This window comes from Suncus etruscus, chromosome 18, assembly GCF_024139225.1.
Source record: "Suncus etruscus isolate mSunEtr1 chromosome 18, mSunEtr1.pri.cur, whole genome shotgun sequence".
In the NCBI taxonomy this organism is placed as follows: Eukaryota; Metazoa; Chordata; class Mammalia; order Eulipotyphla; family Soricidae; genus Suncus; species Suncus etruscus.
In genome coordinates, this window is record NC_064865.1 from 13,508,690 (window position 1) to 13,522,377 (window position 13,688).

At 34.7% G+C, this 13,688-nt stretch overlaps 1 protein-coding gene across 1 annotated transcript in view; it reads left to right on the forward strand.

Annotated features, from left to right (window-relative positions):
* LOC125996282 (cysteine-rich venom protein TEL1-like) overlaps positions 1-13,688 on the forward strand; it is a 73,477-nt gene that overhangs the window by 39,211 nt on the left and 20,578 nt on the right. The window contains exons 4-6 of the mRNA XM_049765225.1: positions 336-477; positions 1,155-1,249; positions 3,413-3,501. Coding sequence (XP_049621182.1) covers positions 336-477; positions 1,155-1,249; positions 3,413-3,501 — 326 coding nt within the window. The remainder of the gene's footprint in view (positions 1-335; positions 478-1,154; positions 1,250-3,412; positions 3,502-13,688) is intronic.

Below are 13,688 nucleotides of genomic sequence, written 5' to 3' on the forward strand. Positions count from 1 at the left end.
AATCTGTTAGGCTCATCTGGATTCTGTTTGGTTTATAACTGTTAAGAAACTCACTTAATGGATTTTCAGTGTGAACTAATATAGTAGATATGAATATTGATTTATAATAATTAATGTCTGAGCCTACAAAATTACATAATGCAAATTATTCATTTAAAATTTGTTTGAAGATTAGAAAGTAATGTGATTGAAGAACAAGTATTCTAAAAATGTAGGTATAGAGTATCAATATAGATCTAGAGATTTATTTATTTATATATATATACCTATATATCAAAATTAACAACTGTGATAAAATTTTACTCATTACAGTTATTTTTCACCTTAGATAATAGTGGTTGTGGTGAGAATATCTATAAGGCAAGTTATGCAGCTTCGTGGTCAAAAGTAATCGGTTTTTGGAATAGTGAGTACGAGAATTTTATATTTGGTACCGGACCAAAGACTAATAAGTCAGTGATTGAAGATTATGCACAGGTAAAAAAAATTTAACTGTAAAAAGAAATATTCAAATTATAACTCTTTTCAATGTTGTATGTGGCAGAAGCATGATCTTAAAAGAGTAAAAAGTTATTTTGGACCTTGGCGTACATGTCAATTGAGACTTTGCATTCTAAAGTTCCAAGAGGCTTGATAAAAAAAAAAATACTCAATTTTTCTAACAATCTAAAGAGAAAAAGTATTGTTATACTTAGAAATGCAATATTTTAAGACATTTAATTTTCTCTTTTTGGGGGGTGGGAGGGGTTCACACCAAGCTATGCTCAGAGCTTACTCCTGGCTTTCACTCAAGAATCACTCCTGGCAGACTTGGGAAATCATCTGGGACTTTGGGGATTGAACCCGGGTCAGTAGCATGCAAAGCAATTGCCCTACTTGTTGTACTATCATATTATTACTTTTATAATAATATTATTTTTACCAACATGTCATTTGTAAATTTGATATGTATCATTATAGTTAAAATATATTATTTTACTATGCCACTTATTCAATAATCAAACTAAATGCACTATGAGTATAAACAAAGTGTTATTTTGTTTTGACAACATGTATTATCTTTATAATTTGATATTTTATATTTTTTTATTTTATAATTTTTAATATTTATTTTTTGCTAATGAATTCTTTTCTAATCTCTTATGAATGTGGAGGTTATTTGGTATTCATCTTGGCGTATTGGATGTGGAATTTCCTATTGTGCAAATGCAAGTGAAGAATATTTCTATGTTTGTCATTACTGTCCTGGGTAAGTATATACTAAGGAGTTTTCTGTCAGTAATACATTAGCAATTTATTATTTTAAATATTTAATATAAAACTAGATGAATTAATATTCATGAACTGCAGAGATAGTAGAAAGGATAGAGAATACTTGCCTTTTGGGTAACAATCAGAGTTTGGTTCCTGTCACTATAAATGGTCACATAGTTCTTCAAGAAATGATCCCTGGGGCTGGAGAGATAGCACAACAGTAAGGCGTTTGCCTTGCATGCAGCTGATTCGAAGAGAAGACATTTTGAATCCTGGCATCCCATATGATACCCCGAGCCTGCAGTAGCAACTTCTGAGCACAAAGTCAGGAGTAACCCCTGAGCACCGCCGTGGGTGACCCAAAAACAAATAAACAAACAAACAAAAAATCCCTGAGCACAGACTCAGGAATAAGCCTGAACATCATCTAGAGCAGTTTCCAAACAATTTTTGATTGTTTAGAAGCGATGAATAATTTTGAAAACATTTCTCAAGATTTGAAAATCAACCCACTACTGAGAATGAAGACATTTTCTCGACTCAAAAAATATTCTGAAACTTTCGTTCCTCATGTCATGTATAAAATGATTTATCTTACATTTAAATTGCCCTTCCCGAAACTCAAAGTTACCCAATGGGCATATGTGATTTGTAATTGTTGGTAGCACTTACTGTAATCTTACTCTGAAAAATAAACATTTTTGTGTTTATTTTTTGGGTAAAAAGAGTTAGCAAAGAGGAAATATTCTACTTTATACGTTTCTACTCCTGATTAGAAAATTGTCTGCATAGAATTTTTAAGAAATCATCAAACTTAAGATTGCACAGATTTGCAAAGAAATCCTTGATATCTTTAAAATATTCAGGAATAATATGTGAATTTTTCCTCATAATTTATCATGTATGTCATGCATGCTTGCTGTGTATGTACACTTACATATATACTACACACCCCTAGGAATCTTCTATGATTATTTTGATTTATAACATGAAACATTCCCATTCTTCAGGTTGTAAGATTTGTACTACACACACACACACACACACACAAACACCCCATGGGCAAATTGGGTCATCTTGAATATTCATTCATAATGTTTGTGTTGTGCCAGAGAGACAGCAAGGCAGGTAAGGTTCTGGGACCACAAAAGTCCCACAAATATTTTCTTAGTTTTAGTAAAATAAAAATTTTTAAATTAGGCATTGAAATAATAAAAGATCCTATCAAAATGCATCCAAATTCAGTGACTGTGAGAGAGAAAATATTTGGAATCACTCTTCTGAAAAGAAGAATTAAAATAAATAATAAGGAAAAATATGGGTGAGAAAAACTTATAAGTAGGTAATTTTTAAATATTTTATAATTATTCAAGAGCTCAAATATATAGCTATATTCTGTGCCAGAAGCCAGAGTTTCATATATATTTTGGGCTTATATCTTTACCTCACAAACACACCATCTCAGAAATTAAAATCATTTTTCTATATCTCTGATTCAAACTCAAACACCATGAAATCATCACTTCCATCTTGAAGTCAAAAATTAACCTACAACTTTATTTTCCCTAGTACAGATCATGAAATATATATATGTGAAATAGGAATTATTTGATCTTAAAATATTTTCCATATTTCCAGAGCTCCTTTTGATTCACAATAGGATATACTTTGCCTTTAGGCAGTTTCAGAGCTATGTCAACTTAGCTGTTTGACCAAATCCACTAGAAAACAGATTGTTACTATTTTGAAATACATTTGAAAATGTTAAGCTCTATTTAAACCAGAGCAATTGGTGAAACCTTGTAATCAAGACCCACACACTGATTTATTATCTGACTTTATAATTTTTTAGACTACACTTTAAGAATGTTAATTTTTCAATTATTTAACATGAAAAATTTCAAGAATTTGTGCAATAGATGCTGCTCTAAGAATAAATGAAACCGTTTTGATTTTGTAAAGATGATTTAATGAAGTGTTTTTGGGCCATGCAGCAGTTCTTAGGGATTACACTTACCTCTGTGATTAGGGATCATTGCTGGAGGGCTTTGGGAATCATGGGATGCTGGGGAGTAAACCTGGTGGGACATATGCAAGGCAAGGACCCTCTCTGCTGTTCCTGAAATATAGTTAATATTTTTTTTATTTTTAATTCCAGTGGTAGTAATAAGAACAAGTTAAGCATGCCTTATGTCCGTGGAAAATGTTGTGGTGCCTGCCCTAATGACTGTGACAATGGACTATGCAGTAAGTTTGAATACATTTAGTTGTTATTATATTAAAGTAAAATAAAATTTTATGCGAAATAAAGTCTAATAAATGTAGCCAACTTAAGAAATGATTTTTATTACATCTTTACATGAGCTCTTACACTTTAAAATCTGGCATAATTTGTAATGAAAAGCACATATTTGGTGATGGGAATCTTGCACTGGTGAAGGGGGGTGTTATTTTTATGACCGAAACCCAATCACAATAATGTTTGTAATCACTGTATTTAAATAAAGATATTATTTTTAAAAAGCACATATAAGGCCAGAGAAATAGTTCAAAGGTCTGCGATTATGCTTTACATGTGGGAAACCCTAGGTCAGTTTTAGGTATTTCATGATCTCACAAGCATTAACTATGGGATCACAGTAAACATAACAAGGTGAAGTCCACAGGCACTACTGGGTCTCATACCTTAACATAGAGTAGTGCCAAAGACATTATACTTTCAAAGATCAATTGTAGGCCCTTGCACATACAAAACATCATGTATCACAAACCTCTGAACAATTTTAAATATCTAACCCCAACTCAAGATGATGTACTTAGTTTAAAATTTATTGGGTCTACATCCACCGCTAGATATTCATCTGGAAATAGTGAAAACTCCTTCCCTTTTAAATTTTTCATTAATATTTCTATACTAATTGCTTATTTATAAAAGTAAACTAGTTGTAGTAGAGGCTAGGAAGAGTTACCAATATAATTCTACTGTAATGATGTATATTTGCAATCTTTTCAGTGTTCTGAAATAGTTTCTAGATACATGAGCTTCATGACTTGGAGTGTATAGATATAATTTGGAGCCTGAATTTTATGTTTTATTTAATTTTAATATGTTTAAATTTAAGAAACCACATGGCTAACGACTGTCATTTTGGATGCTGCATTCTAGTGAAATTTATTTAAATATATATACATGTTTTCTGAATGTAAATTTAATTCAGAAGAAACTCAAAACTCAAATTTTAAAAAAGTAATAATCAATGTATTTAATTAAAAGAAAGTATATGCTAAGTGTAAGAAATGGTCATCATGAAAATAAGCATAATTACATCAACTAGTTTGTTCAATTTCTCTCTATCCATTTACATTTTCTGTTTATGTTACTGCTATGTATGATAATCAGAATGAAATTATTTTTTTCTTTATTTAAGCCAATGGTTGTGCTTATGAAGATATATTACCTAATTGTAAGAATTTGGTGGAGAAGTTGGGTTGTAAGCAGAAGATCACCGAGAGCAGCTGCAAGGCTTCTTGCAATTGTGAAGACAAGATTTATTAAATTCCCAATACAGAGAACAGAGATATATCATCTAGTTATTTTTTGATATTGACTATCCTGAAAATCAGTATCATGCTAGCTACATAGATGATTTTAAACAGTAATAATTCTTTATTTGAACTCCTTTTCATTCCGTATAAATAATGTAATAAAATGTTATAAAGTAACACAATCTATGATTAACAGCTTTGAATTTCATTATAAATGTTTGATTAACATTTAATAAATGTAATCAAATTACTGATTATGGAAGTGCATTTATATGACTAAATCATCAGAGACATTCATTGAAATTAAGAATTATGCTTTTATAAAAATGTCAAAAATAGAGAAATGTATCAATCATATAATTGATGGACAGTATTTATCTTTCCTAACTCCACTTCATAACTAATACCTTCAAAAAATCTTCACATGTTTTATCTTCAAATATCCTCTCCCATTGACTCTCCTTTCCACGTTATCTCCCATGTTTACTATTAAATCAAAATTACTATTCCTAACTAAAACCACTTTTCAGTCAATAAACACTTTAATTCTTCATCTACATAACATATATTTATATATACATGTGATTATACTCAAGAGAGTAAAGTATGTTTATTCTTTCATTTTTAATCCCACTTCCTTTATACCAGAGCACACTTTTTTAAAATCTCTATTCTTTAGACATTTTTTTTATTATCGCACTTTGTGGTAAGCTTCATATCATGGGCCACTTCTTCCAGCCCTCATCTCTATTGTTTCTGTGTATTATTACAATAATGTCTTCTATTTTTTAAAACTCATAGATGAGTGAGACTATTCTGTGTCTACCTCTCTCTCTCTCTTTCTCTCTCTTTCTCTCTGACTTATTTCATTCAGCATTCAAGTAATTTAAAATAGGTCTCAGGTGTGACTTGCAGCAAAGTATTTACCATGTAAGAGTGATGCCCTGGCATGGGTTAATTCCAAGAACCAAAAAATACAATAAACGAAATTAATTTAAAATGTTATTGTGATTTACAAAGTTATTCGATACTTGAGAGGCAAGAGTGATTGTCCCTTAAAGAGTAGAACAATTTTCTTGTATAGAGCTGATTTAGAATTGGTATTTAGCACCTCATATTGTCTCCCAGACCCCACAAAAACTGATCTTGAATGCAGAGGTAGTAGTAAGTCTGAAGAGCACGAAGGGTAACAAAGTCTCCTAGCAAGTAAATCTCACACACACACACACACACACACACACACACACACACACACACACACTCGAGTTTTATTTACACAATTTGGCAACAACAGTGTTATTAAGAATATCAACTTTCGGGGCCGGGCGGTGGCGCTGGAGGTAAGGTGCCTGCCTTACCTGCGCTAGCCTAGGAGACGGACCGCGGTTCGATCCCCCGGCGTCCCATATGGTCCCCCAAGCCAGGAGCGCCTTCTGAGCGCATAGCCAGGAGTAACCCCTGCGCGTTACCGGGTGTGGCCCAAAAACCAAAAAAAAAAAAAAAAAAAAAAAAAAAAAAGAATATCAACTTTCCTCCATCTATGCCATCCATTTCTCTCAGAAATTCTCAGTCTGCCTCCTTGATAGGAATATGTTTTTAGGTTTGAATGTTGTACCATATTTGCTGGTGTATAAGATGACTTTTAAAACAAAAAATGTCAACGGAAAATCGGGGGTCATCTTATACACCCAATATATCCCGAAAAACGTCTAGATATGCCGCTAAACAAAAATCATCTGGATATTGCCACGAAACGAATTTTCCAACTCGATCCTGCACCAATCACTGCAAGGCTGTTCAGACGGCCTCTCTAACTCGGCCAATCCAAGCAGGCTTTTGATGCATGCAAATTAGACAATATTCTGTACCCGAATCTACACTGTCAAAAGCCTGCTCAAATGGGCCAGAGTCAGAGAGAAGTCTATTACAGTATACCCATTGAACCTTTGCTTGTTGATTGGCTCACTGTGGTACATACAGTTGCAGCACAGGAACTTTCTGTCTTATACAGCGAATATACGCCTAAACCTATATTTTAACTGTAAAATTAGGGGGTCGTCTTATATGCCGGCAAATATGGTAATTGGGATCTTGTGAGTTTTGTTGGTTCTGTAATTCAGGTATATAGATATTCCACAACACTTCAACTACCAAGGTGTTTAAGGCTTTTGTCTCCTGATCACTTTACCAGCCTTTTCATAAGCTCCCTTTCAATATATTTAAAAAGAGAGGTTGGAGAGACAGTACCAGAGGTAAGTAAGGTTCATTCCTTGCATGCGGCCAACCTGGGTTTTATCCCCAACGTCCCATATAGTTCCCTGAGCATGACCAGGAGTAATTCTGAATGCAGAACCAGGATTTAGACCCTGAGCATCACCGGGTCTGGCCCCAAATAACAAAGATTTTTAATAAGAAGAAAAAAATATTTAAAAATAAAATCTATACATAATTTTTAAAGAAAAAATTTTTTGGTTTGGGGGCCACAACCAGTGACATTCAGGGGTTATTCCTGGCTATGTACACAAAAATAACTCCTGGCTTGGAGGACAATATGGAATTCCGGGGAACGAACCCAGGTCTATCCTGAGACAGCTGCTTGCAAGGCAAGCGCCCTACAGCTGTGCCACTGCTCTGGTACCTAAAGAAAAATTTTTAAAGAAAAAATTTTAAACTTTCCTTCAGAAGTTTATTAACTTGTCCCCAAAAGTAAAATCTGAACGAAAAGCAATAGTCAATTCATTGTGAAGTCTGGAAAATACCATCTTAGGTAAGCGACTAAAGTTTCTATCATGTCATGTGTATTAATGCATACATACCCTATGATAAAAGGTATTTTCTTGTGAAATTCTTTCTAAATATCTGTAGTCCAGATCTCATCATAAATCCTGAGGAATGTTTTGCAAAATATCTCTGATCAGGCACTCCAAACTATTAATGTTTGGACCAGAAAAATAGAGGGTTAGGCAATTGCCTTGGAGAAGGTAAACCCATGTTTGATCTCAGTCACTCCATAACCTCCCCCAAGTAATTTGCCAGGAGTTACCTCTGGGCACACTTAGGTGTCAGCTGTGAGAAAAGTTGAGTGTAACTTCAACTTCACCCTCCCAAAAACCATCAACACTATAAACGTTAAAAAATTAAGAATACCTTAACAACCAGAGGTGTCTAAGGATACATGAGAGCTAACTTCAATGTAGTATCTTAGAAAGAATTCTGTAATAGATTGAAAAAATGTGTCATTAATGGAAAAAATGGTGAAATCTAAGAGCATTTGAATTCTTTTCCATAGAAATGTTGATTTCTCCATTTTCATAAAGGAATTGGTATATTATAAGTTAGCTAAATCAAAGGAAACGGAAAGAAACTGGGTAAAAAGTATGTGTGTGTGTGTGTGTGTGATCTACACCATCTTAAGTTTTCTCTAAATATAAAAAACTGCAAAATAAAATTACCTATAAATAAAAAAGTATATCTTCTATTGTAGGCTTCATTATACATTATACATTTTTTTCACCTTCTTGGTTTTTTCTTTCTTACATATTCCTTTCTTCTCTCCCTACTCATACTTTGATTATTCCATTATATTATTAAATATTTGAATATTTATGGACTTCTCAGATGATACCAATATTCATATTTTCACCTAAGACCTATTACCAAACTTCATCTAAAATTCCAAGGGTATGAATATTTGTGATCTAAAGGAAAGGTAGAGAGAAACCCAAGACAACCAGGATAGCTCCCAAACTAGCTTTTTATAACATATTTCTTACACAGATTCCCCAAATTATTGTTGTAGCTCCCATTTCACTTTCAGGAAAAATATTGTACAATGCTCCCATAGAAATCTACGTCCTGAAGCTAATAAATTAAAATTTCCCTCTATCCAGGGAAGTTTATACCAACCATGGATTGTTTAAACACATTCAGAAAAGCTAGATACATATAGCAATGCTCATTTAAAATTAAGGCTACTCGAGCATTCTCATAGACTTTTCAACTATAAAATTTAATTTTTATGATTATTCATTGAACTGGAAGCATAGTGAAATATTTTATGATTTCCTTTTTATCTGATTTTATTCTATCCCCTTATTCCATATATCTCAAGGACAATGACGTGTGTGTGTGTGTGTGTGTGTGTGTGTGTGTGTGTGTGTGTGTGTGTGTGTGTATGTGTGTGTATTTGGGGTCACACTCGGTGGTGCTCAGGGATTATTTCTGGCTCTGTACTCAGTGGTCATTTTTGGCGGTGCTTGGAGGACCATATGGGACTTCAGGGATCTAACTGGGCTCAGCCGCATCTGTGTTAGCAGCATGGAAGACAAATGCCCTACCTAATGCTGTGCTAAAGCTTCAGCCCCAGGACAATGATCTTTTGAGTATATAAAAACTCCCTTTTGTTCTCTCCCTTAAATTCCTTCTACTTTCTTTAATAATAATAATCTCAAATTTTAATGATTCATTCATAAATTCAACAAGTACTTACAGAAAATATGTGTTGCGCATTAAATTTAACACTTTGACATATTGACTAAGTTCCAGATTTTATATCAAGTACATTTTATTGGGAGCATAAAATTAAAAAAAGTAAATATTTAACATCATTTAGAAATTAAATGGTTCATATATTAGGGAATGTTTATAGGCTGAGCAGAAATTCATTTAAATGGAATAATCTATCATGTTGAAATTGAACTAAGAACACAATAAAATAAAATAATCAGATGATTTTATTGAGAAAATATTCAGGCAAAAAAGTATGAAGTCATTACTTAAAGAATAATTTTGGCATATTTGAGAAAAGATAAGAAGCCTAGAAGACTATGACAGAATAATCAAAATAAAAACAAGTTTAAAATGTATTAAATTAGAAAATTTGGCAACAAAATTTCTAAATCAGTCCTCTAAGTCAGGCAAAATTTAAAATTTAGGTAATATTTTAGTTGTTTTATTTAAATTATTTTTTATTTCAGGTACCATGACTTAAAATATCACTAGTGGTAAGATCCCATTCATAAATAGTTCTAACAACATATTTTCCACTATTGTTTCTCTGTCTAACTTACATTACTTGTTTCAACCAAGGTAAACTTAGTTCTGTAGACCAATTCTCAGGCTCTTTTACATCTGGATACCTATTATTTTCTAAAGTATTTCATTTTTCTTTTCTGTTTTTCTAACTGAAGCACTGTGATTGCAAAATTGTTTATGATTTTTAGTCATAGTGTATACCACCCTTCATCAGTGCGCATTTGCCATCACCACATTCCTCAGTTTCCTTCCCTCTTTGGCATAGCCCCACTCTCTTTCTTTCTCTGTCTCTCTCTGTCTCTTTCTTTCTTCCTTCTCCCTCACCTTCTCCCACACTCTCTTCCTTTTTTTTTCCTTTTTGACAATATGGTTTGCAGTATTGTAAGTGAATGGGCATGTATCACACATATAATTCCCCTTTATTCCCCTTTTACATGCATTTTTGTCCAGAGATATCAGTTCCATCTATCATTGTCATAGTGGTTTCTTCTCTACCCTATTGCACTGCTCCGCTGTTTGTGGCAAGCTTTCCACTACGGGTTGCTCCTTCTGGTCTTGGATAATAATACTTAGCTCTTTTATTCCTTGATATTAAGTATGGACCTGAATCCCCTAAAACCTCTGCCTCTCTCCCCATGTTGCTTCCCATCTGTCTCTTCTATCTCCCTCCCTATCCACTAGATTCCTTTCATTCTCCTTATACAGAAGGGTCAAACATCAATTAGGCGTTCTTACTCTCAACCAGTATATTCCATATTTATTTAGAGGCTGAAATAATCCCTGAAGACTTCTGTGTGTTGTTCCAAAGCAAACAAAAAACTCTATGGAAGGAGGAGTAGGAGTAATAGTAATGTAGCCAATTGCTTTGTAAGCAGCCAACCTGGGTTCAATCCTTGGAATCCCACAAGACTCCCTGAGCCTGGGCCCGGAGAGATAGCACAGCGGCATTTGCCTTGCAAGCAGCCGATCCAGGACCAAAGGTGGTTGGTTCGAATCCCGGTGTCCCATATGGTCCCCCGTGCATGCAAGGAGCTATTTCTGAGCAGACAGCCAGGAGTAACCCCTGAGCACCGCTGGGTGTGACCCAAAAACCAAAAAAAAAAAAAAAAAAAAAAAAAAAAGACTCCCTGAGCCTGTGATCCTAAAGTAAAGAACCTTTGACACTTCCAGGTGATGAGAAAACAACAACAATGACACGAAACACAAAAAAACACTAATATAGTTCTGCTATCCAGGATGTTAGACTGTCTTTTGTGAAACATTATCTAAACAATAATACATGGAATTGAAAGCTCTGGACAAGAACTGAGCTGTAAGTGGATAAACTAATAGGCAAGGTACCCCTCCATTAACAATACTGCAAACCACAGTGGGGGGAGAGAGAGAGTGAGAGAGAGAGAAAGAGAGAGAGAGAGAGAGAGAGAGAGAGAGAGAGAGAGAGAGGCAAATTGCCTGCACTAAAACAAGGCAAGGGACAGGGGTTGGGTGTTGGGAGAAAAATGGGAGACATCAGTGGAAGGGTGCACCAGTGAGGGATGGTATGCATTGAATGACTGAAACCCAACAATGAACAATTTTGTAACCATGTGCTTAAATAACGTTACAAATAAAGGAGCCCGAGAGATAGTACAGCGGTAGGCATTTGCCTTGCAAGCTGCCTATATAGGATGAACCTAGGTTCTATCCCTCGGCATCCCATAAGGTACCCTAAGCCAGGAGCGATTTCTGAGCGCATAGCCAGCAGTAACCTCTGAGTATCACCAGATGTGGCCCAAATAAAAGCAAAAAAAAAAAAAAACGTTACAAAAAAGAGAGCAATGTGAAAGTTTGAGTAAAATGGGAATAAAGGTTTATTGTAATCTTAAAAAAATTGATTGCTGGCACATAACACCTCTCATTCTCAGATATGTAGTGTTATGTTTCTTTATGCCATTTTATTTACACACTGTAAGCAATGCATAATTACATGACATATTTAAACAATTTTATTCTCAAATATCATATCCTGTCACCTAATAAAATATAGAAGCTCAATTAAATACATATGCTAGACAGTATAATTTATTTTTATTTATTTTTATTTTTTAAATATAATTTTTATTTTATTTATAGTGGCTTACATATTGTTCACAGTAATATTCCAGGTACATATTTACATTGAATCAGGGGAATTCCCACCACCGAATTGTCCTCCCACAACCGCTCCCATCCTGCCTCCCATATCCTCCACTGTCCCCCCCCCCCAGGGGCTGCTAGAATGCGTGGTCCCTTCTGTGTCTAGTTTATTACTTAGTGGTCTTATAACTGTTGGTCTTGGTGCCTCCATTACTAACCCCTCTAATTAGGAGGCGGAACTAGAAAGATCAAGTTATGTGGTTTTGTTTGAGGAAGAGAAAGGTAATATAATGGGGTAAAAATCGACTAAGCCGACTATGAGCAGAGTCATTCTAGAGGCTCTCATCCTTGGTTTGAGGGATGAAGGGGAAAAGAAGAAGGTGAAACACCACAACAGTTCAAAAAGAGGAATCAAATAAGATATCCAGTGAGCACTGCAGCAATAAAAATATGCACCACATAGTTGCCATGGTCTTGAGATAGGAAATATGACAAGGCAGAAAGAGGAAGAAGAGAAAAGAAAGAAAAAGTAAATATATAATTAAAAAATGGACAATGACTTCAATATCTACCCCAAAACAAAGAAATCGACAAAATCTGATAAAAAAATTAAAAAATTAAAATTAAAATAAAAAAAGGATTATTTAGTGTTTTTTGTCCCTCCCCCCCCCCGCATAGGCACAATAAATATTGGGGTCATCTGAAACGGGAATCCCCTTGGCCTTAGAGATACAGGGTTTCTATACCCTTGGAATATATTGTCATGGGATTATCTATAGACTCCTTTCACGTTCATTTACTCTCCCCTTGGTGTTTTTGTGCTGTATGGAAGACTTCTGCTCCAATCTGGATGTTAAAAACAGACCTCTAAATCTAGATGTCTCAGTCTGTGCACAGGTCAAGGAGTGGAACTTATGATGAAGACTTTCTTTGTGATTTTAGAAGTTCTGTTTCCTTGATGTCATTTTAATCTCTCTTCTGTGGTTAATGGTCTTAGCCCTTGCTCTGAAACTCAGATGGAGCCTGGGATATCATGGTTCCAGAAGACCCGTTCAGTTGCAATTGCCTCAGTCAGGACTCTGGAATTGGAGGTCATGATTGTTATGCAGGACGTAGACCAAACCCTAGACTAGGGCTTTCTTGTTGGTCCCAGAATACATACTGCCCGGTCATGGTTCTATCAGCTGGTCGTCTGTAGATCATGTTCAGGTCGGTGTATAATCTTCTGGTGTCTAAGATGGATCCACATGACATATTTTCAAGGTGGGAGATTCCCCTGTATTGTAAATAAATAAGTATGAGTTCGTAAACCTAGTAGGTAAAAGCTTGTTTATATACGTGGGATTTCCCCTTTTTAGTGTGCCTTTGCAGGAAGAAATGGTGCTTCATTATATTGCCAGTTTGGGGGTGAAAAGAACAGAGAAACAAGTCACACACCCAAAAAACATAAAAATAGAAATAAAAATATTTACTCACATATGTATAGTGAAAAAATGATTTTAAGTAAAATAAAAAAAAAAATAAAGAGGTAGTTTTATACAGGTCTTATACTTGTGATGGAAGTATAGGTTTCCCCATTGTCTTTTGAGATTTTCTTGTACAGTGTGGGTTCCCAGGCACCTTTTTATCGCACACCCTGCTCTTCCTGAGATTGGAAAAAAATTTGAGGGGGATCTTGTGTAAAATTCTTGCATTGGGAGTCCTTTTAGGGCTAAGTCTGGTATCCAGCAACAGTCCAC